General features: G+C 36.6%; 1 protein-coding gene across 3 annotated transcripts in view; it reads right to left on the bottom strand.

Annotated features, from left to right (window-relative positions):
• The window catches only part of SOX6 (SRY (sex determining region Y)-box 6), a 424,758-nt gene that overhangs the window by 12,207 nt on the left and 385,121 nt on the right, over nucleotides 1–27,430 (bottom strand). For 2 of the 3 annotated variants that reach the window (XM_004683014.1, XM_004683016.2), the window contains 2 exons: nucleotides 25,713–25,821; nucleotides 2,412–2,645 (listed from right to left, as the gene is read on the bottom strand). In XM_004683014.1, coding sequence (XP_004683071.1) covers nucleotides 2,412–2,645; nucleotides 25,713–25,821 — 343 coding nt within the window. The remainder of the gene's footprint in view (nucleotides 1–2,411; nucleotides 2,646–25,712; nucleotides 25,822–27,430) is intronic. The other variant, XM_004683015.1, reaches the window with a different exon arrangement.

Here is a 27,430-nt window from a genome sequence, read left to right as displayed (position 1 = left end):
GTCTATGTCCTCACACCATTGAGACGCATACCTAGTCATCTACACTATAAAGAATAATTCTGTATGTTAATTTATTGCATTATTCCTCTGAATAGTTTAAAGCTGATGGTACAATAAGGATATTATTTGAAAATCTGTATTTGCTGCTAACAAACCTACCTTTGCTCTCCTACATGAGGGTCTTTACCCCATTTACCTTCCAATCTCTCTCAAGAGGATTAAAAATCTGAACTTCCTAAGCACAATAGGATTGTACTTCCTAAGTACAATAGGATTCTCAGGAAAAGCTCTCTTGGTCCCAGAAATTCAAACATCTCCCACACGCCAAGCATCTTTAGGAAAGCTCGATAAGATGTCAGCAGATGTTGCTACCCTGCCATATATAAAAGCCTACTGTGCACACTGTCTCCTCTGGCTGAGGGTAATTAAAAAACCTAAACTCTACCTAAGAAGTTATAACTTTAGAACCGGAAGGTGCTGTTGGAGTTATATATACCATTTTCAAGTACTATAAACGTTCACTCAAAGCTGTACCAATGAAAGTACAAAAATTTTTAATATGGTTTATACAGGAAGAAGGAAAAGTATTCACGTCTCTAATATTGTTTATAAAGAGTTATCTAAACACTTGATGAAGAAGGGATGTGTTTTTTTACATGTATCAAATTGCATTTTTGTGTCTCGCTGGTGAATAAAGCGGTAACAGCTGTGCTGACTGGATGCTAGCTATTCTTCGGTGGAGATTTTTCATACATAAACAAATGGAAAAGTTGTACAAATATTCTCTGTAGCCAGCAATATCCTGGTCTGCTTTAGTCGCACATCCATCCCTGTTCTGTCCTGATTGTTGAGCAAAAGTTGTGTAGAAAGTCTCTGCTGATAGGCTTCTCTGTGTTCTCACAGCAGTTTAAAACCCCAGTTAACAGAAGATTCTTAGTACTCACAAAATGCTGTGCTTTAAAGGTTTACATTTTAATGAATACACCCACTATACTCTTAATAATTTCTTTCACAGAATGCACAGCAATAATATAGTTACTCCACAGCTGCCAAGATGGAAACAGAGAGGTTTCTGTGCCCATCTGAGAGCTTACTCAAGCTGCTACTAACTGGTGAAAATATAGATGTATAGATTTTATAGATATAGGGTGGATGAACACTGATTTTCTTTTGTCTATTAATTTGAAAAAAAAAAGTATATCCATTAGAAACATGATGGCTTGAAATTCAAAAGCACTATGTCTCTCTCTGAGGCTTTAAGAATAAAACTGCCCTATGACCTAGTACCCATCTCAAAATGCAAAAAAAAAAAAAAGCTTGTATTTTAATATTTACCATTATTAGACCTTATGTATGTTTTCTTAGAGGTCACTGCCTCAAAATGTCTCACAATCAAGTTGAATTATTTATACAGTGACAAAACATGTGTATTTGTGTATGTCCAGATCATTGATATTTACTCAGGTTAAATATTTATTGCTTTTGAACAAAACATTTAAAAATGGAAAACCGCAGTTTAAGTCTCTAATGTTTTTCGGCTTCTTAAACTGCTCCCTTTGAGATTCTGTCACATCACGACAGCTTAAGTAGAACAGTGCCTTCTGTGTTTTTTCCTTTTAAAGAGGAAACATGTTGACTGTAATGCTGCATGTTGAATAAAATATGTTCAATATGTTGAGTGCAATAATTCTAAACTGTATAATCTGCAGTAGGCAAGCTTTACACTAATAGAACAAGGCTTGAGTTTAATCCTGAGAAACGGGAGAATCATTCTGGCAATTTACCACAGAATGGGCCTCTGCCCTGTGGTCTATGCATTCAACTCACTGCTATGAAATTCGAGCTAGTCATATCTTATTAAAGTAAATGTAGTTTTATTTTACAAGTTTAAGAGTTATCATTAGAGGCACTGTTCCACACTCCATGAATTTCACACTATTTTTGGCTCCCTTTAGTCTTGATGAGTTCTTTCAGAGGGATATGCAAACCCCAAAATACTAAAGTAGAAAACTGTAGGGTCCATGAATATTTGCAAGATTTTGTAGCAACATATGATTTTAAGAAGGCTGAATAAGAGAAGGTGATAAAATTTGTTTCCACGAATGTTGGTAAACGGTGACTTGCCAGTGAGTCAAGTCCACAGCATTAACATATACTATAAATAGTTTTGTCTTTAAAGTCAGTTTTTTGTCAATCTTCCTCTGGCACTTGATGGGTGTAATGACTCCTAACCCCAAAGTCACACTACGGGGCTTGGCGTGCAGAGATGATGACAAAGTTTCTTGTGGCAGTGCATCAAGCTTCATCTAGCTCATCTAACCACAGCTCCCCTAGGGTGTCAAAGTATGCCCCTGCTTTCCACCCTGAGGCACTCAACAGGGTAAAAGACCAGCAACGGCTGCTGCACTCACCTAAGATTTTGCTAATGTTGGAGTTATGCATGTCAGGGAAGGCCTGAAGGATTTTCCTCCTTTCATCCTTTGCCCAAACCATGAATGCATTCATTGGTCGCTTGATGTGTGGCTCGCTGCTGGCCCGGCCCCGGGCATCCCTGTAGACTCGTGCTTCAGCCACAGTGGCACCTCCTGTTGGCCAACAATAATACTGCTGTAGTTTAGCTGCAGAGCCATTCATTGCTTTACTTCCTGTAATGTCAGGGCAGGAAGAACAAGATGGGTGCAAAGCATTATTATCTGGATAATGTAACACAGCTTGCCACCTGGTTCAGCTGCTTTCCCTCGGCCCTTCTTTTCTGTTTCTAAATGACCTTTTGGAAGCAGGAGACAGTTTCAAATGACAATTCTATAGGCCCTCCGATATAGATCTCACAGAGGCACTGGGCAGAATTAATTTTGTATATTTTAATAAATCTACTGTATTTTTATTACAATCAATTCCAGGTGATGATAAAGCAATGGCTGCTTATTATTTTAGGGTAAATTTTCCTGCTGTGATTCCTCCCTTAAAAAGCAAGCTTTTACCTATCATTTTTGCCTCATTTGCCAAAAATTGCAGTCACTTCAAACTCTCTTTCCCTCAGACAGAATTCTCTTCAACAATACAGTGCCTTCTGTACAGAAGCCCTTCCTCCTCTTTCTTCACACTAAATCCCATTCAACCTTCAAGGCCTATTCAAATGCTGGTAAATGAATTAAGTGAAAAATCTGAACTGAGCAATTATTATTATGAGCTAAACTGCATGTCAGATGCTAGGGAGACAAATATTTATCATTCATTTATTCATTCATTCATTCATCGGTTCCTGCTTTTAAGCTTACATCTCAAAGGGAAGATGAACCCCCAATAATTAGAAGAGTGTGTAAGTGCTGTAATATTGATGTAAACAATTCTACTGAAGTAAACAGAGTGCTAAGAGAGAACCAGACAGAATGGTCAGTTAATCCCCCCTAGGAGAGATGACATCTAATTGGAACTTGGAGAATGAATAAGAATTAGCATGTGAATGGGAAAGGGTTTTGGGGCCCTTGGGTTGGTTATATGGATGAAAGGAGCTTCATTTGCAAGGATGCTACCTAGAGTGCATTTACTCCTCTTTCTTTTAAGCTACTTATTCCAAGGTAATTACTGGCTGATGAGACACCCTGTCATATTTGCAGTCCATCCTTAGGAACATGAGACCCCTCTCTCTTGAGTATTTTCACATATTAAAGACTCAGTAAATATTTATTAAGTACAAGATTGTTTGGTTTTGAAACTGTATGTAGCAGTAGACTAAAAGGCATTCAATTCAAGCTCCTGATACATTTTTCTGCTGTTTAAGTTATTTAACATCTCCCTACAAAATGCCTCAATTCCTGATATGTTATTGTTTCCAAAGAAATGATTCTACTAACATGGCAGAGTGTTTATGTTCCTTCTGGATAGATCAGGAAGTGGCTGTCATTCACTGCTGTATCCTTACGTTCTAGAAAAGCAATTGGTGAATAGAATTTCAACTTCTAAAATATGTTAAAGGAATGACTAGTTGACAAAGGAATGAATGAAAGAACATAACTTTAACTTGTTTTCATGCACCTTACCAGCATGACACAATGATGTATGCTTTGCAATGTGGCAACATCTGAACTGCTCCCTATAGATTGAGAATTTCTACAGTTAAATGTGAAGTGGTTGGACTCATCAGTCTCAGTTAGGGCTTCTACTAAATAAACAGAAAAACCTACGCCCAAAAGCTCAGAAGCAAATATACATTAGAACCAATGTTTTTACTTTTAAAAGTGAACCTTTCAGTTCAGTGAAGTGATTATTTGGGAACAACACGATCTAATTTATCTCTAGTCTTTCTACTTTATTCCTAGATACGTTGATTAAGTAGAAATTTGTGTCAGAGCTAGTGATAAATTAAAACACTATTATTTGTCAAATATGGCCATCATTTAATGTTAACAAAAGACAGGATAAGTGGGCCAAATTGGCTAAAATTGTCAATTCTTTCGTAAACATGAAAGAAAGCAAAGGGGCCACTTTCTGAAGATCACGCCAAAATAGCATTTTATAAACAGCACTTCGTTCAGGCCTACTCGACAGAATGATTCCTTACATGAAAAGTCTCAGATCTCAAGATGCATAACTAATATGCTACCTTTTTGCCACCATACCCACAGTACATTAATTTCATTTAAAATGCACTGACCATACAGGACAAATTGATTTCACTTTATATGAGTTTGACAGCCATGTTTATTGTGCAGTGAAATGTAGTGTAGCTTCCAGCTGACAATATCCATCAACACAGGGCAATATGCTGACTGCTGGGCCAGATGAAGGCATACATTACTCTGGAAGTGAAACACTCATTCAGATACGACAGTGTCTTCTCCTGAGGATCACCATGGTAATTTATGATGCCCTCGGTGCCATTACTTTACAACTGACATGGATTCAGCAATTTATATACTTGCATGCATACAAATAAAAGGAGACAGGCTTGTGGAGAATGTCAGGTATAAAAACATTTCAATATTATTCTAAGTTAACTACTGTGCCACAGGTGATTAACATTTGTGATCTGCTTCTATTGTTGTAGCTTTCATGCCACCTCTAGCAAAAACAAATAATCTTCTTCCCCTACTTATTCCTTTAAAGGATGCATTTCATTGTGCATAGGAAGTTTTAATCTCTATAAACTGACAGAGATCATGGTGAATTTTTAGACTCTAGTTTCAGTAAATCTGTTATTCCATACCAAGTGATTCTCTCAAACATATCATGTATAGGCCAAATCTCTTTCCTTCTCTTTATGAACATACCCTTACTCTCTTCTATTTTACTCTACTTTCTCCCTCAGGGACAGAACTTAGATTTCACCCACCAATTGCCCTATACTGTCCCTTCCTCCTATGGTACGTACTAGCTACGTGAGACTGACTGACACTAAGTTAATTACACAGAGGCTCTCTAGGATCACAAGGAATGCTCCAAGAAATTGAGAAATTCAAGCATAGTACATAATATAAATATGTAAATTAAGAAATGGAAAGTAAGAAATGCTCTGAGGCACGCATACATTTCTTTTGCTTGCTTTCCCCTCTCTATTCCAGAAAGAGCAAACTGAAAAATGAATGGGGACATTCTAAGTTAAATTATGAGCATTGTAGTCATAAACCAAGATTTAGGGAAAAGAAGAGTTTTATTCAGAGATAACAAGGTCTGAAACCATGTTTAAACTGTATCTTATATCTGATTAGAGTCAGAACTTAAGAAAGTATTTTAAAAGACCACAAAGTTCAAAAATATTTAGAAAGTGCTCCTGAATTTCCCTTAAATATTGTCTCATGAAGCAAAAAGTTGAGGGAATTATTACTAGTAAATTGATAATTAGTCATAGGTAAAAGCAAGATGAATAAATATCTCCTCAAAGACCCATTAAATAAGTATATTTTGTAAGACAGAATGAAGGTAATATATGCAAAGTATTGAAACAAGAGGTTCTCTTCTGGGATGTAGTTCTTAATGGCTGGATCACATAGCAGACCAACACTTCCAGCAGACAATAATTATAAATGCTGAAAAAAAACAACCATTTTAATGCACCTGACAGCTATCAAAATTAAGAGGAAACTGGAGAATATTCAATCCTAGAAAGGAATTTCACTGAGTAAGATTCCTATTTTCATAGTTTTCCATGAAGGCTTTCTCCAGCCTGCAAAGAAGGGAATGGCTAGAGTGTAAAAAGAAAGTTAATTTTAATTGGCTCAATGTGTCAAAAGACAAAGTGGTTGACCCCTGAACTTCACATCTATATGGATGACTCCGAAGATTCCAGTAGACTGCAGGGCTACGTATCTGAAAAATCTAGGCAGAAATCTAGGCAGAAATTTTAGCTGATGACCACTGTAATGAACTTGTATTTGAATCCTACCAAGTTAGAGGAGATTTATAAATACCTTGGACTGCCCATTGAAACCTCCGAGGACCCACTATTTAGAAATAAAATCTGTATGACAGTACTAAGGATTAAGGGAAAATACTGAAGCAGCTTCTCCCTATTAATGTAAAATTAAACCTCTACAATTTCAATGTGATCATTAAGTAATTTAACTGCTTCTAGCACAAAATTTAATATTGTTATTAAGAAGGGTATAGGAAGCTTGATTCCTTATAATTTATAACTCAAAAGGTATAATATGTAACTAAAGATTACTAGTTGTACAAACAACCAGGAAAATATGACTTACTTAAAGATAAAAAATAATCAACAGAAAAAAAGAAAGTGAGATGACTCAGTATAATTGGCAGACAAGGACTTCAAAGTACCCGTTATAAATATGTTCAAGGACTCAAGTGAAAAGATCATCATAATGAATGAATAGAATGGGGAAACTCAGCAAAGAAATGAAGCTATAAAAAGAATAAATGGAAATTCTAGAACTGAAAAGTATATTTGAGATGAAAATTCACTGAATAGACTGCACAGCAGTTTGGAGTGCAGAAGAAAGGGTTGGGGAATGTGAAGAAATTTTCCAGTCTCAAAATCAGAAAGACAAGAAAGTTGAAAAAATAAAAAGGGACTCAGCAATATGGAGAACAATATTTAGCGTCCTAAATTATGTATAATTAGGATTCTAGAAAGAGAGGATCATAACTAAAGAATATTTGAAAGAACCCTGGTTGGAAATTACCTGAATTTGGAAAGAAGCCTTGACTCATAGGTTTCAAGACACTGAGATAAGTGCAGGCAGAATAAATACAAAGAAAACGACACCTAGACACTAGTCAAACTGCTGAGAAAGAAAGAAAATGGCATACACATGGAAGCAATAATACAATGATGGCTGATTATTCATTAGGAACAATCAAAGCTGGAAGACTATAGAACATCTTTAGAATGCTGAAACAAACAAAAAAAGTCAATTTAGAGTTTTGTCCAGTGGACATATGCTTCAAAAATGAGTAAGAATTACACTTGCAAGCAAAAAAATGAGAGAATATATTACCAGTAGATTCATACCAAGAGAAATAATTGAGGAAATTATTCATAATGAGGAATTAAATCTGATGAAAACTTGAATACATAGAAAGGAAAAGTATTGAAAATGCTGAACATGTAAATAAAGTAAAAAAATAATCTTTTTTGTGCTTTACATTAATAAATAACATTTTGTTAAAGACAACTGACTACTTAATACAAAATATAGCACTGGATCAGGGATTTACAGTAGATGAAGAGGTAAAATATATGAGAACAATAACACACTAACACAAAGGAAAAGAAGAGCAAGTAGAATTAAATGCTTTAAGGTTACTTTTAAAGTGAGAAGTGGTAGACTTTTAATTGTAAGGATGCACAGTAAATCCTAAAATAATAATAATAACTCTGAGGTAACCAGGGAGGGAGAAAGGAGGAGGGGAGAAAACAGGTGGGAATTTTTAAAAAGTAATAAAATAAAATGACAAAAAAATACTTTAAGAAGAACATTAAAAAATACATACATGCATACATAAATATAATGCATAAATATATAAATATTTTAAATTTTTAAATAAATATAAAAATATTCATAGTGGTAGAGCTAAAATACCATGAGGGAAATTGAAATGGAAAACTAAAATCAAAAGGGGCAGAAAATAAATATATGGGGAAATACAGTTACAGTGTACTCACAAATGGAAGGAGTTAATGTTAAGATGTCTGATCTTTCCAAAATTTAATGATAGACTTATTTTAATTCTAATACAAAGTTCTAAAAAACTTATTTTTTAAAAAGATTTATTTATTTATGCATACAGAGCTGGGGTTCAGGCCAGAGGTGCAGGGGTGGCAAGAGGATTCACCAGAGACAGAGTGGGGTGCAGAAAAGGCAGATCTACAAAGTACACTGCTGAAGGGAGCAGCAGGAGGGCCAGGAGAGGTCTGCCACGCCATGTGGGTCACCTCTGGGGCAGGCGGGGGTCGAATTCATGCGGAAGTGGCTTTAGCTTCTTAGTGCTGTGCTTAATTCGCTGCGCCACCAGGGAGGGCCCTCTAAAAAACTTTTTTAAAAAAGGAATTGACATGAAGAAAGCTGTGTAACTCAAACTACCTGACTTTAAGGCTTACAATAATAGTACCATCCAAGATTCTAAGGATTGCAGTCAAGACAGACAATCAGTGGAACAGAATGCAGAGTACAGAATTAAACCCTGACATATATGGTCAATTTTTTAAAAAGGGTTAGATCGTTTAAGTGGGCAATAAGCATCTTTTCAACAAATTTGTTAGTACAAGTAGGTAATACACATAAAAAAAGTAAACCTTGATCTTTCATCACATACCACACCTGACAATGTATGACATGACTTGTAATTTCAAACCAAAGCAAAATCTGTAATACTCCTCAAGGAATACATTGGAAAATATTTTACAGATTTGGAGTAAGCAGAAATTCTTGACATGACATATAAAGCACTATCTATACAAGAAAATAAGTTAAAATTGATCAAAATTAAGACTGTTCATCAAAAGTCAATTTTAAGAAAATTAAATGTTAGCAAGCTGATAAAATATATGCACAATACACATATCTGACATGAATTTGAATCAAGAACATATAAAGAACTTCTACAAAAAATAAACTAATTTCAAAGTGGCTTAAACATTTCACAAAACAAAATACAGTCATGGTCAATGAACATGCAAAAAGTATTCCATATCATTAATCATCAGGAAAATGCAAATTAAAACCAGATACCATTTTGTACCCACTCATTACACTAAATGTTGGCAAGGATTAAAGCAACTTAAACTCTTATATTGGTTATAGAAGTGTAAAATGGCATAACTATTTTGGCAAACAGTTTGGAAGATTATTTTAAAATTATATATATATATTTACCAATGATCCAGCAATTCTACTCCTAGATATTTACCCAAAACAATTGAAATTTTTGTCCAGAAATGTACCTGAGTAATAAGACCACAGTAAAACCACCAAAGTGCCCAAAGACAGATGAATGGCTCAGGAAGGTGTAGTATTATGTACACAATGGAATACTGTTCAGCTGTCAAAAAAGATAAACTCTTGCTACCTGCAATAAGATGGATGGAACTGGAAGAGATTGCACTAAGCTAAGTAAGTCAGAAGAAGAAAATCAAATACTGGGTGTCACTTCTATATGAAATATACAGAAAACAAAAGACCACATAAAACCAAACAATTAGCAAGCCCTAGATATTTGATTGCATTTAGAACTGAGGCTATCAGAGCAGAGAGGAGAGGGGACAGGACAAAAGGAAGAGGGAGCACAATAGACTAACTTGAGATTTTGATGGTAGGTGAGATGTGAAGGAAGGCGACATATCTTATAACTAAAATGCATAAAACAATAAACCATATTATTTCAGTAATAAAAAGTGCCATAGCATTTTAATTCATGATAACCAGAAACTGAAAATAACTGAAAAATGGACAATAGTGGTATATCCACACAATGGGATATTAAGCAATCTGAAAGTGTTTGAACACTTAGTTTACAAAATAAAATAAAAAGCAAAAGAACCAAACCAACAGAAAACCACTAAAACTAATGAATGAAACTAATAAATAAGGGTGATCTTTTTTTTACAAGTTTCTTTTTCTCTGTGGGCCTGAGTTAGTGGTGGTCCCATTTACCAAAAAGAACTATTAAGAAAGGGGAAAAAAACCTATTTGCTGTTGCTTATCAATAAAAGACATGTACCACAGGGATGCTTAATAATCATAGTATTTTAGGTTTCTTCAGCCTATTAAAGTAATTGATTTCCTTTAGGATTCTGGAAAAACCTACATGATACATTTGAGAATTCCTTACTTAAGTTAAGAACTTACTCACTGACAATGAGTGAATCAGAAAGAAAATGTAAAAGATAGATTTTAGAAGGGGACATGAAAAATTATGGGAAAAGAAAGGTATTAATATTACATAGGCCATGTTTTTTCAGCATGTTCATCCCACCAAACCTATCTTAATATCATAGAGGTCTAATTCCCTGTGTTGTAGGAATCAGTGACAGTTGTCTGTATCTGATTCTGGAAGTTCTGCTAACTTTGCATTCCCACTTACTGTCAGAATGTGAATTTACTTTTATTATACAAAAGGTGCTTATAATTCAAATTTTATTTATTTTTGCAAATAAAAATGGGAGGAGGCATTTGGCTATCCTGGATCTCCTTAAAAGGAAAATAAATTCATGGCTAAACAAGAACCTTGATCATTAGAGAAAAGATGTGTTCATTTCTGAGAAGAAGGAATGCCACAGTAAAAAACATGGCTTGCCATCTATATGTTCTATTAAAAAAGTAGCTAGATAGGTTAGCAAAGAGTGACCTAATGGTGAGTGCAATGATTGAAAGACAGCAAATATAAAACTTGAAGCGTAGTCCTAAATTTGCTGAAACCAGTGATTCAATTTAAAAGATGACGGGTTTGTGGCATTTTGATTAAAGTATTTCTTCTTCAATTTATGCAATAGAAGGAAAAATGATAAATCTTCTTTTCCCTGTTTGCATATTAAGATTTTTTAATCTCACTAAAACAAATACCTTATTTATCTCAACTATTGAATTTATTTCTATCAAGAAATTTACTGAATAAACTAGATAGACATATAGAAAAATATAGACTAGCATGGAGTATATAGAAAGAAAAAATAATTCCATTGGACATTTTAGAAACAGATGTTTCACTATTTAGAATAGAAAGATAATTCTTCATTTATTGACTAGACTAGGCCAGACCAGCGGTCAGTTTTCAGGTTAGAAACACAAGGTATGCTAAGTAATTTTACATATGATGATAGTTTTTTTTTTTTAAGATTTATTTATTTATTCATACACAACTGGGGTATAGGCCAGAGATGCGAAGGGTGAGAGGATTCACCAGAGACAGAGCAGGGAGCAGAACAGGGAGATCGAGGAAGTACACTGCTGAGAGGAGCGACGGGCAGGTCAGGAGAGGTCTGCCGCGCCATGTGGATCACCTGCGGGGCAGGTGGGGATCGAACTCATGCGGAAGTGGCTTAAGCTTCTTAGTGCTGTGCTTTAACCCGCTGAGCCACCAGGGAAGGCCCACTATGATAGTTATTAAAGTGCTGTTTGAATACATTATCTTCATCCTCTTCAATCCAATTAGGGTAAGCAGGTAGCTGTATTTGTTCTACGTTACAGATGAGGACGTTACAGATGAGGAAATAAAGGTTTTGTTTTTAACTTCTTTCTAAAACAACCAGTTGCTAGAATACTGCTAGTAAAGAATAGAGCCAAATCTAGAACCTAGGTCTCTGGTTTTCAGTCTACTACATGTCCCCCGTACCAAAGGTTACCCCAGTCATTTTTCAGTGATCTGAAATAGCTGAATTTCAAAGTCCACCATTCCTTGACAGGAACATTACTTTCCCCCAGTAAGGATGCCCTTTTCCTGCCCAACTAAACATGTTAGAGGATCTCATTACCAGTTACAAAGTTCATGCCACTGTCTAATCAGTTTCTGAAATACTGCCTGACCAAAGATGCAAAAGCATGCCAAGAAAACACTAGCAGGGATTAAAATTATGCCAAATTAATGTATTCTTTCGTGGTAGGATTATGAGCAAGTGTTATTGTGAATACAGCTTCTATTTTTTCCTGTTGGAAACTCCATTCTCCTGAAAAGATCAACAAGAAGAACCAAAAGGGAATTCCCTAAGGTCAACTCTGAGGAAACATAAACCTCTAATTCAATAACTCTGCTACTGCTCTGAAAAAAGGCTTTATTATTGCAACATCCATATGGAGCCAATTGAACATTAATGACTAATCAATCCCTCCCCTTTCTATTCTACTTAAAGTGTCACAAACCATGTTTAGATTAGCCCATTTCCTGCTTAGGATTGCTCAAGATGTCTTTTGTTCTTTCAGTACCAGCCCGATGGAGGCAGCTTAAACAAACACACAACCAGAGTGGCGCAGGAGTTATAAAGTGCCATATGTGAATGAACAAAGGGGCTATACTAAAGCCTTTTGTGGTATTTGTTAATGTTTTTCATCTGAGCTTAAAAAGGCTTAATGACTTTGTGGTGAGCTGATGCATGTGGCTCGTGGCTTTGCAAAACGAAGGAAATTCTAACCAGTGATATACCAGTCTGTATTTTCAAGAGTCTCTCGCTTTCAGTTTTGTTATTCATGTTTACCTTTTTTTTTTTTTTAAATTCTCAAGCTATATTTGTTTTACACAAACAGCTAAAGAGAGGCCTTTATTTTGTTTCAACTACAGGAACCAAGGGTAACTGGGATAACTTCAGTGATTCTTTATTTTAATGGCCCATGAGTAGAAAAAGCATCAAATATTATATTTATTTTCTATTTGCCATAAGCATGCATAGGGGAGGGCTTAAAAGCTATTGAGTTCAGGTAAGAAGACACCACTTAAGTTTGAACCAGACACCACTGTGGATGAAACAAGACAAAAATAGGTTTTGGCATCCTAAATTCTCCAGTATATTCCCTTAAAGAATGTAGAGACTGGGAGGCTCATTAATTCATCTTGCCCAACAACTTCTAGCTCCATACAACTCAATATACAACCATAGACTCTACATGAAATTAAGAAGTACAAACCAAGAAGAAACAAGCCTCAGAGTTAATTAACAAAGATGATACTAATTCACCCTCTTGTCTTCTTTCTTATCATCTGTATATTATCTTAGTCTCATTGTATCTACTGGGCTGCTTATACATGCTACTCTTCCAGCTGATATTCTCACTTCCAGTTTTGAGTCTTCAGTTCCCACTTAACTAGTTCTTCCTAATTCCACCACAACAATCTGTTAGACACAATTCTGAACAGGACCGTCCTATATTTAAAATTCTTCAGTGGTTTCCTAACACTCAAAAGCTGAACTCCAAACCCCTTAGTATGGATACCAGGCTCTCCATGACCTGGCTTTCTATCTAGGTCTCCAGTCCTATCTCTGGCTACTTGGAAACTTTTGCTTTATTATAATGAACTAATTCAGTTCTCTATATACCATGCTATTTTATACTATGAATGAATGTTTTCCCTTTTTCTGGGATTTCCTACCCATCTTTCCATCACTCATTTTTGACTCATGTCAGGTATCCTCTCCAGGCAGTCTTACCTGGTTGTCAGACTGGGCTAAGTATTTTAGACTCCCACAGCTCCTCTTAACATTAACGTCCATCTTAACATTTACCATATTTTGTCCAAGTTACTAATTGTACATGCCCATCTCCCTCATTAGACTGTGCACCCCAAAAGGGCAGGGAACTGCACTGTGTCTTATTCACAGGTATATCCTAAAGCCTAATACACAGATGGCACAAGGTAAGAACTGAAAGGTCTCAGCAGAAAGCAATGGAGCTCTTCAACAGGGAGAAATTTATAGTGAGATACAGCTGTCCATGCATCAGTACATGAAAATTTCTGGAAGGAGATTTTATACAAATTCCACTTCTTATATTCTGCTAAATATCTTGCCTTACATGAACCCTCTATAAAATAAAAATGATATTGATAGGGAAAGTACCCATGGTTGTTATTTAGAATACAGAGATTATTGCTCTAATTTTATTTCCTTTATTGACTTGCCACAGCGCACATTTCTGAAATTCTTACTACCTCCAGAGAAATCGTGAAAGGATGATAAGGCAAATCTGAGTTTCTGGGAAATATTAAATATGAAACCTAGCCTAATGCATACAACTGAAGCATGTATTCAAACAGGCAAACTTCCCTAGTTAGCAGAGCCATTATGAAATGGATAAAACACTTTCACAAAATTAAAATAGCATGAGAGGGAAACTAAAGATCACCTAGTCTATATTCCTCATTCCACATGTGGAAACTGAGTGTGGAAAGGTTAACTTGCCCAAGTCTCACTGTTAGTGAATGGCAAAGTCACAATGAACTCAAATATAAATATCCTCAAAGTTTCACACTTGCGATTAAAATTAATTTCTAAAGTGATCAGTGAAATTGCTTCAATGGCATCCAGACTTTGTTTCTTAACAAAATTAATTTAATTGGCCTCTCTTCATTTTGTTGCAAGGAATATGTCTTTTTTTAAGAATGAGAGATTCAGATCGTGGGTCCAGTAGAAAATCATTTTTTTAAGGTTGAGGATATAAAATAATATTAGAAAGAAATGGTACAAGACTTTGGGCAATCAACTCATTTTTATGGTCCATCAAAACTTGTTTGCCATGAGAATTATGTGAAAATATTTAAAATTTATGTAATAATTCTGTGGCTTGAAAGATTAAAAGAAAACTCTCACAAATTTCTATTTCTCTCTCTTTTTTTTAATTTTTAATGAAAATCATCATAGGAAAAAGATAGCCCAGCAAAGACAACAAACTCAGTTTATCTTGTAGAAAAGTAGGAATCAGTGTGGTTAGATGTTACATAGTTAAGACAGATATGGGTTTGAATTGAAGATCTGATCTTCAATCCTTGCACAAGTTACTTCCTTTCTCAAAATTGTAAATGACAAGAATCCTATCAACTGCAATTTGACAGGATCCTTGTGAGGTTTAGATGGGAAAGTATACTTCTTAACACAGTGATTAGAACTCAATACTTACTCACTAAATGGCAATTATCTTTCTTTTTTTTTAAGATTTATTTATTTATGCATACAGAACTGGGGTACAAGTCAGAGGTGTATGGGCAGTGAGAGGCTTCACTGGAGACAGAGTGGGGAGAAGAACAGGCAGATCAATGAAGTACATTGCTGAGGGGAGCAACAGGTGGGTCAGGAGAGGTCTGTCATACCGTATGGATCATCTCAGGGGCTGGGGATCGAATTTGCACTGAAGCAGCTATGGCTAGCTTGCAGTGCTGTGTCCTCATCTGTTACACTACCAGGGAGGGTCACAGCAGTTTCAAGGTAGTAGAATTAATGGCAAGAGAGCTAATAGAATATCTATCCCAGCACCAAGAGAACATAGTAGATGCTTAACTCATGGTTGTTCCCTGTCTCATGTTTCCCCATATAGCTGGATGATGGAGCTCACACTGCACAGTCCTGTTCTTCAGGGTAATTACAAAATGAGTCAGTAAGTTATCTGGGGAGTACAACTTAATGCTTATGTCTCTTTTCTGCCCCAATGCTAAAAATATATTTCAAAAGGGGTCTCTGTGATATAGAACTAGAATGCATCAAATATGCATCAAGCCCAACCAAGAAAGACTAGTACATGGACACTGAGAATTATTTTTATTTCTTCCCTACTAACAATTCTGTAACACTGTACATGAACCATCTATTGTCCATTTGAGTTTTGTCTCTATGCAGGATTAGCCTTCCCAGTGAAAAGTGAGTTCATACTAAAGCAGTATGAAATGGTTTCTCTGCCATGAAAACAAATACGTACACATACACTCATACACCAGTAAGCTCCTATTTATACTTTTGTTATAAATTTAACATGACTGAATACATTGCTTATGAACTTTTTCTCTAGGTCTAAGACAATTAGATTTTAGTTTAGATTATTTTCTACAGCTTACTCCTAAATGCAACAGACTATACAGTACAATGTAAATGCAAATTGATTCTTACACAATCTATTCACCTTAGTACCATGATCTTAATTGTGGCATCTACTGAATAAAAATGATTTCTAAAAATTACTCTCAAAAGTGAGAGGCAATGGTCTAAGGTGGATCTATAAGGCATATATCAGTCACAATAGGCAGAGGAAAATCACACTTGTGAGTACTATATCCATAGGAACAGAGTTATCTTTCATATGAGATTGAAAAACCCTCCAACACTAAGCTCTCATGATGTAATATGAGAACACCCCTCTGAGAGGATACAAGAATGGAGGAAGAGAGTAGCAGATCGCCAAGGTCACCTAACTTTGTTTCCTTTATCTTAACCTTTACAATCTAAGTCAATCTTGAATAATTAAAGATTTATTTATTTGGTGGTAAAGTCCAAATTCCCCAGTATCGTATTTGAGGCTCTCTACAATATGGAAACCAGCTACTTATGTAATATATTCTATTCAACAAGTACTTACTATTGAGGACAAGTATAGAGAAGACTCGCATTAGTTTTGATGGCGATCGCAAAGACAAGAAAGGTGATTCTTCTGGAACTTCCTTAGGAATATCTGTGTGCTTTACTGTTCTATGTCTGCTGTGATTATCCCCTTAGATGAAAATTTGCTCCTTCTCTTTGTTTTTCTAAACCTATGCTTATCTCCAATCATACTTTTACCGTGACTTCCAGAATTCTTGCTGTGTACCAAGCACTGCAATTGCCTCCTAAGTGGCAGCTTTTTGCCCTGTTTCTCTAATGATGTACTCAAATACACAATACCATTAGTTACTTTGCTTCCTATGTATGCTAATATTATGATCCTAAGTATAATGTGCTCTTGGGGACTATAGGGTAGTCCTTCTTTTAAAAATATTTTTCTCCATGCTCATAAAAGTGTTGCACATATAATAGAAAATCACTAAGTTATATCATAGTTAAACATGTGGGTGAAACTGAAGAATAGAGGATTCTAAGTATAACAGACCCTGATTAGAAATATGTGGCTACTTCACTAGCAATTTTGTCTACAGAGAGCCACCTCTCAGTATGTAAAAATAGATAACAAATATTGGGTACACTCAGAGACAGGCAAGTACAGTAAAAAAAAAGAGACAATGAATCTAGAAAGAGGGGCTATTCAAAGATAAGATCGTAGTTAAAGAAAAAAGAAAGACAGTAATAGAAAATGGGGCGAGCTTTCTGGAACAGTCATCAGAACTTGAAAAACAGGAAAGAGCAAACAAGCACACATGTATCAAAAAGTAGTTGATCTCAAATCTAATTCTACTCTTAAACAGAGAGAATTAAATGCTAATCCAAACTGGCCTGATACTCTTTAAATCCCACCAACTAAAAGGTGGCTGAATTCTACAGCTTGTTGGTAGAAAGTCAAGTGGTTCTTGCTGTCAAGAAAGAAGAATTCTGGGACAGGGAAATAACAAGGCCAATACCTCAAAAGAGACAGATTTTTGTTGGGCAAATATCAAATCACAAAATGAACTGGCAATTAATAAAAGCAATATTTTGATACATTGTAAATATTCTATCAAATAAAAAAAACTACATAATTCAAGCACAGCAGATAGACCTGTATCAGCCCATAGTTTATTCTAATTAATGCACTGGTTTATGTGAAGACACATGGATGTATGGGCTGACTTTTCAGCTCCACTGGAAATATAAGCTGGTGGTTCTAATTTTCATAGTAGATTATGTTAAGCTTTTGTCATCCAGTTGCTGTAGCAAACTGGGAAAGTACTTCTGCGCGACTGGTTCACTAATGGGATAAAAAAGCATTTCTTTCCTATTAAATCAGAAAACTAAATAGTGTCTGTATGCATACACTGCCACCGGCACCTCTTTGGAGAAGGCAGTCCAATGAGTAACTAGCGATTGGGCAGGGCGAGATTTCTCACCAAAGCAAGGCATGTTCTTTCATTGGGCTTTCTAGTTTAAGTAACTCTAGGAAGCAGACTGAGTTCACTTTATGGAGTATCAGGGGACAGAGTTATACAAGAATCTTGACATTTCACTCTCTTGCCCCATTCAGGATTATCCATCACATGGAGGGTTCAATGGAAATTGTTTTCCACCAACATTAAAAGTTATTTGGGAGCTTTTAAGAGACAGCAAATATATTTCTCTAAGAGAACTTTATTTGCTTGTTTAAGAGAGCTGCACTTTATATATAGTGCTGATATAAACTGGTGCACAGGATCCTCTAAAACTGTTTATATCCACAGTAAAATACATTTTTGTGATACTTATACAACAGAGTTAGTCCAGAGCCAAAGGGCTTTGTGAACTCTGCTTATCTCCCCACTTATGTGGCTGTTACTCAGTCTTAGTTATGTCTGGGCCTCCCTGTCTTCCATCAGACTCCAGTCTCCTTGTTCCATAGAGACTACTTTGCTACTCACTTCTCTAAAATGACTGAAAATTCTGTTTTAGGTAGCCTTGGAAGGCCAGACCCTTAAACCCACAGCAAAGTTCTGGCTAGTGTTTCCTTCTGTGTTGCCTGACTCTTTCTTTTTCAAAACGTGCTATTACCCATCTTTTAAAGTATTTTTTTTATATTCTCTATCATTTCTGCCAGTATACAATCTAGTACTTTGATAACTTCTTGGTAACAATCTGGAATAGTTTTTATGCAAAACTATGTCATCCCTGGCATATTTCTGTAACAATGTCACTATGTACAAGATGGTGTGGCCCCAAGTAGATATATGTTACATTCTAATTGACTTAAAGGGAAATGGTTTCAATTACATGGCAGCAAAATAAGAGTTAAAAAACTGTCAACTAGAAGTTACCAGACCAATTTTCTCACTTATGAATGAGAAAATTTAGGAAAAGAAAATCATTGCTTATGATGGAACTATTAGAATTTCAATCCCACAGTCCTTCAGCAAATGTCTAAAGTTGTGTCATGTGAAAAGATGGTAGATTTCATTTTGTTGGAAATAATGTCAGATTAGACATCAGTCAGTAAAAAGTCAGACTACATTATTGGGTCAGAAGTCAAACTAGAACCAATGGATTGAAGCTACAAGGAAGTCGACACATTTTGACTTGAACTACTAAAGAACACAAGGACACATTTTGACTTGAACTACTAAAGAACTAAAAATTAGAATTGAGATGTGCTTCTCCAGAAGGCAGCTTTCTATCATTGGACTATTAGACACATTTGAACAGAGGTGAGATGATCATTTGTCAGAGATATGAGAAGAGATTCCTTGGCTGGAATTACAAATCTGGTGACGTCTCTCCTTCATTTCAATTCTGAGGATCTAAGTGTTGCAATGCACAGCACTATATTCTGGTGGGCCTGAACTAATAATGACCTTACATTCCAATGAATAAGCAGTTATAGCACTTAAATCCCACCCGACTATACTACAGCTTGCCTCTGCTGCCTTGAATGAGCTGTGAATCATCAAGTCAATCTTCCTTTTCCATCAAGAGTAACGATCTAGGGAAAGGAAGGGAAATGAGAAAAGCTTAAAAGATTTCCCAGAGTGTGGATCAAGGCGTAAGCAGGATTTTTTAAAGAGAAAATTCATATCAAGTAGTGCATTTGTAAGGAAAACAGAAAGTTGCACTTTTTGTTATTAAGTAGACAATAATAAAGCTATCCTGAGATATAAAACTTAGAAGCAATCAGAGGTTTGAAAAAACAAAAAAGAAAAAGAGAAGCTTTCAGAAGAGTTAAGGCCATTTTGGCTGAGATCCAATTCAAAAATTCAGTACAAATCTATAAAACCCTTCTAAGCAAATCTGAGACTCTGACAGGACAGTTCTAAAAGGGGCTATTCTTGTGCACATATCCATTTCCATTCAAATCAATGTGAGTTTCTAATACACGGAGGACTACCTGCCATTGTAGTTCTAGTCCAGAGTCCAAAAGTCTGACTAATGATAATCACTTTCAGAGCTTAATCACTTTCAGAGCTCAATCACTTTCACTGTTCATCAGAGTTCATATTTCACTGTTCCCCACATTGAAATGACATTTTTGAGACTGGGACACAATTGAATTTGAGAATTAAAAGAAACGTTAAAACATGTTTTCTTACTCAAAATATTCTACAAAACAGAGAAAAGGAAATATATTCCTTTTGAGATCTGAAGTTTGAGAGAAAAGAAGCAGAATGGAAAGAGTATTAAAAAGAAACAAAGCCCTACAGCAATTATTACTGAAGGAAGAGCGGAAAAAGAAGAGGGCACCCATCTCTGAAAGACAATTGGGGAATGCTACTGGAGAGACATTTTCATTAATAAAAAGAAAAGATCAGGGATTCAAAAACTTAATTCATGGAGTGACACAAATACACTAAAACACTGTTCTACTTTTCTCTGAAAAAATATAAATAGAAGCAACTGAAAAAAAAACAACTTTCTGTAAGAAACACACTGATCTTTATGAAGACTCTAATAACAATCTTGCATTTGAAAGGGACCTTAGAGATGGTGGAACCCAACATAGATCTCTGAAAAGATAAAGCTACTTAATGACAGAGACACTAGTCACTTGCTTGCTATCATTTAGCCAAACAACTTTAATCCAAATTTCCCAGGCCAGAGACCATTCTACTATACTCTGCAACCTTGAAATTCAGAGAGTTGGGATAAGAATTGTACTCTTGCCTAGGAGAACTATGAGAGGGGAAAGGCTACAGGAAATGTCCATAGAGAACTAAGTTGTTTGTCGTTCTTAATACATGGTGACAGACTCAACTAATTGAGTCCTCTCTTCCTTTCATGTCCCACACAGGAGTTAACAAATTCTGTGTACTCAATACATATTAAGCCTTCAACTGTTTCAAAGTGCAAGGAGACCTTAAACATGTTTCCTAAGCCCCCAGCACCAATGAATTTGTAGTTTTATAAATATCATGGTGAACAAGAAATGCTGTCTTGTCACATTCAAGCCAAATAACAGCTGGACTTTAAAAATAAAATTTTGAAGGCATTTGCCTTTTATATTTTTAATTTCTGTTTTCCTGGATTATGGTTTTGTCATTTGATTTTGATGAGTGGTTAATATACATGCACAGCTGCCTCTTTTGGTGACCTTTCCCTTGCTGCCTCCAGGCTCAGAGCTATGAAGCAGGTCTATAAGTTGCTTACTAAGGGATATTGGCATTTTCATGACTGGCAGACATTTTCCTGGGTCGCCTGGCCTTATCTCCCAGTCTCCCAGGCTGAGTCTTTTCTTTTTTTTTTTTTTTTAAAGATTTATTTATTTATTCATACAGAACTGGGGTACAGGCCAGAGGCTCTGGGGCGGTGAGAGGCTTCACCAGAGACAGAGTGGGGAGCAGAACAGGCAGATCGACGAAGTACACTGCTGAGGGAAGCAGCGGGCGGGCCAGGAGAGATCTGGCTCGCCATGTGGTCTCCTCCGGGGCAGGCGGCAGGCGGGAATCGAACTCATGCGGAAGCGGCCCCAGACCCTCAGCGCTGCGCTTCAACCCGCTGCGCCACCAGGGAGGGCCGAGGCTGAGTCTTTTCTAAAGTCATTTCAGAAGCCACAGAAGGACAGAGTGGAAGTGGAGGGAGGGCAAAGCCCCTTAAAACCACTGTTATGCATTATGCACAATAGCCACGACATGGAAATGACCTGAGTGTTCAACACCAGTGGGTGAATAGATAAAGAAATGATTGATCCAATGGAAATATTATTTGGGCCTATAAGAAATTCCGCCATTTGCAACCATAGGGGTAGACCTCAAAGGCACTGTGCTATGTAAAATAAGTCAGGGAAGACAGATACTATGCGGTCTTCATTAAACATGGAATCTAAAAAAGCAGAACTCATAGAGACAGAGAGCTGAATGGTGGCTACCAGGGACAGGGAGTGTGAGTGTCAAAAGCTGGTTAAAGAGTGCAATTTGGGGGTGGGGATAGAGGTCTGAATCTTTATTTTATTTATTTATTTTTGAATTGTATATATTTTTACATCATTCTTCATTTTCATACAATGTAGGTATTATCATCTCATGTCTGATCCCCAAGAAACTCCCACCAACAATTCACCCCTGTCCCATCACCATAATCTCTTGTGCTCTTCCCACCCTGTTTTGATCCAGTTTCCTTCTCCTCCCCTCTAGTTCATAGTTGCATGTGATTTTGGTTTATACTTTGTTATATTGTCACTTTGGAATTTTTACCCCTGGAAATTTGTCTCTACACATAATAATTAATGAAATTAATGATATAAAGGTGGTAATATTTTATCTTATTTTTATTAAATTAATACTGTAATTTATTAAATATGTAGACAACTTGCAAGCTATAGGTACTGCTGCTGTAAACATGTAAGATGTCTTTGTTGGGGTTTCTTTTTTTCTGGTAGATATTAACAGGCTGTAATGTTTCAAATATTTCTGACAAAATTTCTTCCTAGAAAATACACAGATTTACATTTTAAAAAAAAAGTGTGTAAATTTCTAGCTTAGGATGAATAAATTCTGGGGACCCAAAGGACATCATGGTGATGGTAGCTAATGATGCTGTATCATATATTTAAAGTTGCTAGAGTTTAATTTAATTTTCTCACCAAAAATAAAGTGGTGTGTATGTGTGTAATTATATGAGGTGATAGATGTGTTAACCAATCTTATTGCAGTAACCATTTCATAATAAATACATGTATCAAATTATTCCATTGTACATCTTAATTTTATACAATGTTATATGTGAATTATATCTCCTTATTATTGTTCTAAAGACAGAGAGGACATGGAAGTGACTGTGTTGAATGAAAAGAGATGACATCTTAGGCTAGACCCATAGAACTCATTTCTCTATTTAACTGACCCAAATAGCTTTCACTTTGCATTGTCTGTGGGACACAGGAAGTCTTCAACTTTTTAGCACTTTTCTCAGTGATAACTATGTCTTTTTTTTTGTAGGTATGTTTGCATTCCCTTTACAAACTGTCTTCCTTTACTAGGTCAGGACCTTACTTTATTTTGCTGCCTTTAGTTTATCCAGTGTCTAATTCAGGGACTGACACACAGTAGGCACTCAAGAAACATTTGCTATTTTGTTTGTTTAGCCCACACACCGATTATGACATCTTCACAATAAAGTTCTTCACTGAAGGAGTGAGTACAATTTTGAAATATCTTTTATATCAGCACTTTTTTCATCTTACCACTGAGGGAAATATAAAAGAACCAAGGAGAGAAAGCATTATGTATACCTATTATCTATTCTGACTAATATGAACTGTAACTCCAGCAGGCTTTGCAATCAGCTCACACTTGAACAGATGCCAGAAAATAGCCTGAAGTCAGCAGAAGGCTGCTACCCACCCCAGCAGTGCTCACAAAGGCGCTGCGCTTCTGCCGGTTTTAGAGCAGGTAACTTGACTCCATTCATGAACTCACAGTCCCCCAAAAGCACATGAGGTCTCAATGGCAACTCTGGGCAAGCTTCTGAAGGGAGATTTTCACACGCTCCTTAAGCTCCTGGGCCACTATAACCCTTCTACTATTACACTCATCAGGCATTGCTGCTATGTGTGACAGAGTAACACGAGAGCTGGTGGATGGTATGACTTGCTATATTTAGGGGAGAGGAAATGGGCCATATTGAAAAAGGTCACAGAAATTTGTTCAGAAAAATGAAGGCACCACAGATACAACCATGTACACAGGGGCTACAGCACAGTACTTAAGAACTTGGGTTCTGGAATCAGGCTGCCTGGGATCAACTCTCAGCTTCACTCTTACAAGCTATGTAAGCTGTCACAAGCTACTTAATGATTCTCAGCCTTAACTTTATTATCTGTAAAATAGGGAAAAAATACTTTCTTTACAAAGCTGTTTAAGTTGTTGAAAAGAAAAAAAAATGGCTGTAAAAAACTTAGTATATCCTCGGCATAGACTTGCTAGACATATGCTTGTCCATGAAACAAAGTAACCAGGAAATAGTTTGACTCCAGATATTCTGCATACTAAATGGAACTTCTAAAGCTATTTCTATACAATATGTGCTTCAACAGTTAAGCTTTTTTATATTTTCTTTTTGTAATGGTTAATAACTACGACTATAACTTTTAACTTACCAAGCACATTATAACATTAACTACATTATTAGCATTTCTGAGAGGTAAGTGACTATTTTATAGCCACAATACAGTTAAGAAACCAAATGAAGGATGAAAAACAGATTAAGAAAAGTTGACAAGTACAAAATTAAGATGGCAGAACTGTAGTCTGTGGGGAAAATGAAGCGTCTGAACCCTCCACACTGATGAGACCTGGCATTTCATGGTACAAGGTCAAAGATTTAGATATTCTACAGTACAGTCTTCCAACAAAATTGAGATGGATCAGGCCTGAATGACCAGCTCTCTAAGCCAACTTACCTCCATCCTCACCAGTGGAAAAACTAGTACTGCTAAGGGTCTATAAAAATGTCACTGTCATTATGTCCTCTGTACACATTCTTTATGTACATAGAGCATATTTCTGGCTGTGACTCTTCTTTATCCTTCCTTGATTCTTTCTCTGTCTTCCTTTAGTACTTTCTCTTTCCTTCCATTCTCCTCCTTTCCTTCCCCTTGCTCCTGTCCCGGTAAGAATATATTTTAATACCTTATCCTCAGCATAAACATAAAACATTTGTTTCTCACACCAGTATGAAAAAATCTGCCTTTTGGATGCTCTTAAGTGCTTCTAGTGGCTGATATTACCATCTCTTAGTGCTCATGCCAGGTTTTTCTGAACTGCCTGAGCAATCTTTAGAACCCAGGCACAGTTCAGAGGCTGCTATTAACTGTCTTCATGTGTTTTCAAGGATTTAGAGCTCTGGAAGAAAATCTGCCAGTGAAAGGGATAACAGTAAGATTTTCCCTTCAAGCACAAGAAGGACCTTAGCTGGGACCCAAGATGGGTGAAGTATTGTGTTACTCTGAAGAGAACAAATTAATCTTCCCTGACTGGTGGGAGGGATTCTGTCAAAGGAACAGCTAACGGGAAAACCAGTCCCTACTCTGTGATGACACAGTAAATAACCAGGCAACATTACTACTGAAGTGCTGACCTAACTCATAAATTGTCCCAGCCTCTGGGGAGCAATTTCTGCTGATTTGCTGCTTGTGCATTTAAAACAAACAAACAAAAAGGGAAGAGGAGCAGACAGGCATTGATAGTGCTATGCGTAAACACACAGAGAGTGAAGCTGGTCTTTTAAAAGACATCAGTGATGGACAGTGTCCAGACACAGCCTGAGCCTTGCCCAAGAAATCATTAATTTTATGCTAAATCTGTTGCAAACCATAATTTAACCTCCAAAATGGTTGGATCACACCTAAGAATCACTTGGCTTCAAGTTTTAAAAATATCCCCTTTTGTATGTTTGTCCTTCTTGAACAAGAATGCAGTGAGGTGTACGAAACAGAATTATGCCGTTATGCAGAGGGATTTTTTTTTAACTTTGAAATGGGGCCTGAAGTAGTTATACTGTTATATATTCAGTAATATAGGATTTAGCTGCTTCTCAAAGTCCTCAACTATAGTTTATACTGAAGACAAACATTTCCTGTGCTTTGCCAAGAAACTCAACCTAGTGGTTCTCAAGAAAGACCATGAAGATTCTATGTCAAACTCAGACACACCTTCAAAACACACTGTGAGACAGCAAAAAGAGCCACAGAAAAGCCACTTACCCTCTGCATCTTCTGGTCGAGTAAGGTCGATGACACCTGGGCCCAGCTTTCCATCTTCACTTGACTTTCCTGTTAACTGGGGCCCCAAATTCTCAAAGCGTGTTCTTTCCTAGAGGAAAGAATAGACAGAGGCTTATTCTAGCTTCCCAAGCAGCCATTTCTTCCTCAATTTCTGTGTTGCATAATGGGCACAACTTTGATTCAAACATCATTTGTGACCAACTTGGGATCAGAAAATCTTGAAGAAAGATTCTTCAGAAGCCCCATTGTAGGCAATGACAGGGCTGACAGTACTATAACCACAGTACCTGTAAGGTAAAGAATCCTGTGAGCCAAACCTGCCAGGGCTTCTGTCTGTTGATCCAATAATGTAAAACACATACAGTTGAGAGGTTAAACCAAATGTGCAAACCTTGAAAGGGGGTTTCCATTAAAATATATTGCCAAATTCAATGGGAGAAGAGATTCCCATTTAGAGATCACAGTTTGCATTGGTATTCCTGGGAAAAGTCAAAATTGTATGCAAGAGGGTTTCAAAAACAAATATTTCAAAGCAGGCAGGCTATAGGATGACACTGATATTATTGTTTGGCCTAAAATTTCCACTGTAACCTCCTGGGAAGTAAAAGGTAAAAATTACCCCTAGGCAGACACTGAATCAGGAAAGTTAAGTGCCCTTGCTGATATAGGAGGGAAACCCAAAGATATTTGATTTATTCACCAGTTCTTCCAGGAGCGGGAGCCTGCATCATCCCAATGAACTCGCCTTCTGCAATGCTGGATTCAGCAGCAAAAGGTGCACTGACCATCACTAATACTGTGTTCTTGTCTGCAGAAACACAGAACATGTCCCCTTCTTGCCTCCTTGCTACTCTCCAGACTCAAACTTGGGTTTGTTTTGTGCCTGTGAATGAATGAAACCTTGTTGTTCATTACTATGAAACAATATTAAATGTCATGTCAGCTTGAATTTACAGACATGAAATAGCAGCTTCCAGCATCGGGAATGGTTTCTGCATGTTATACTTAATGCATTATGCAGCAGCAGAGTGCTGATTGCTGTTCAGTCTATTGTTCAATGACCTAGTTCTGTACTGAGCATGTTCGGCATTAGATGGAAATACTCTCAGTGTTCTCCTCTGTTAGATGTTTAGAAACTTGGAAATATTCTTAAAGAGCAAACATACAATTACTTGATAGAGGCTGTGTCTCATTTGTACAGTCTCACTACATTTGTGCTTTCTAATATGATTATTTTTGAATATCATTATATTTCTATAATTAATTCCCATCAGTCAAATTGTGCAGGAAGTCTTCTAGTTCCCTTCATTGTGGAATATGTTGAAATCGTGTTGAAGAAAACACAGCACAAACCTTGCTTTAATCTAGCACCATTCTATGAAAGATTTGCAATGAAATCATAATCATGAATTCCCCCAACTGGGTAATACTAAATAGTTACCATAATGGTATGTGAGGAAACCTCTGAAATATGACACTTATAAAAAAACCGAATGGAAATAAAAAGCAAATTAGGTATGGTTCCCCAATATCGTCTTATGTGAAAACACTGCTGCACGAGAACAAATTAACCCAGACGCAGGCCACAACAGAAAAGCAACCACAAGCCATGTGGGAGTTTCACACGTGGGGCGGGGTTGGGGGAGGAACAGCTGCTTTTAATCAGACAATTTCTATTTTTGAGTAGCACTTTTGGT

Source organism: Condylura cristata, unplaced genomic scaffold (assembly GCF_000260355.1).
Source record: "Condylura cristata isolate star-nosed mole 26May11 unplaced genomic scaffold, ConCri1.0 scaffold00015, whole genome shotgun sequence".
Taxonomy (NCBI): domain Eukaryota; kingdom Metazoa; phylum Chordata; class Mammalia; order Eulipotyphla; family Talpidae; genus Condylura; species Condylura cristata.
The sequence above is the reverse complement of the archived record's forward strand: the minus strand, read 5'-3'. Positions and strand labels throughout refer to the sequence as shown.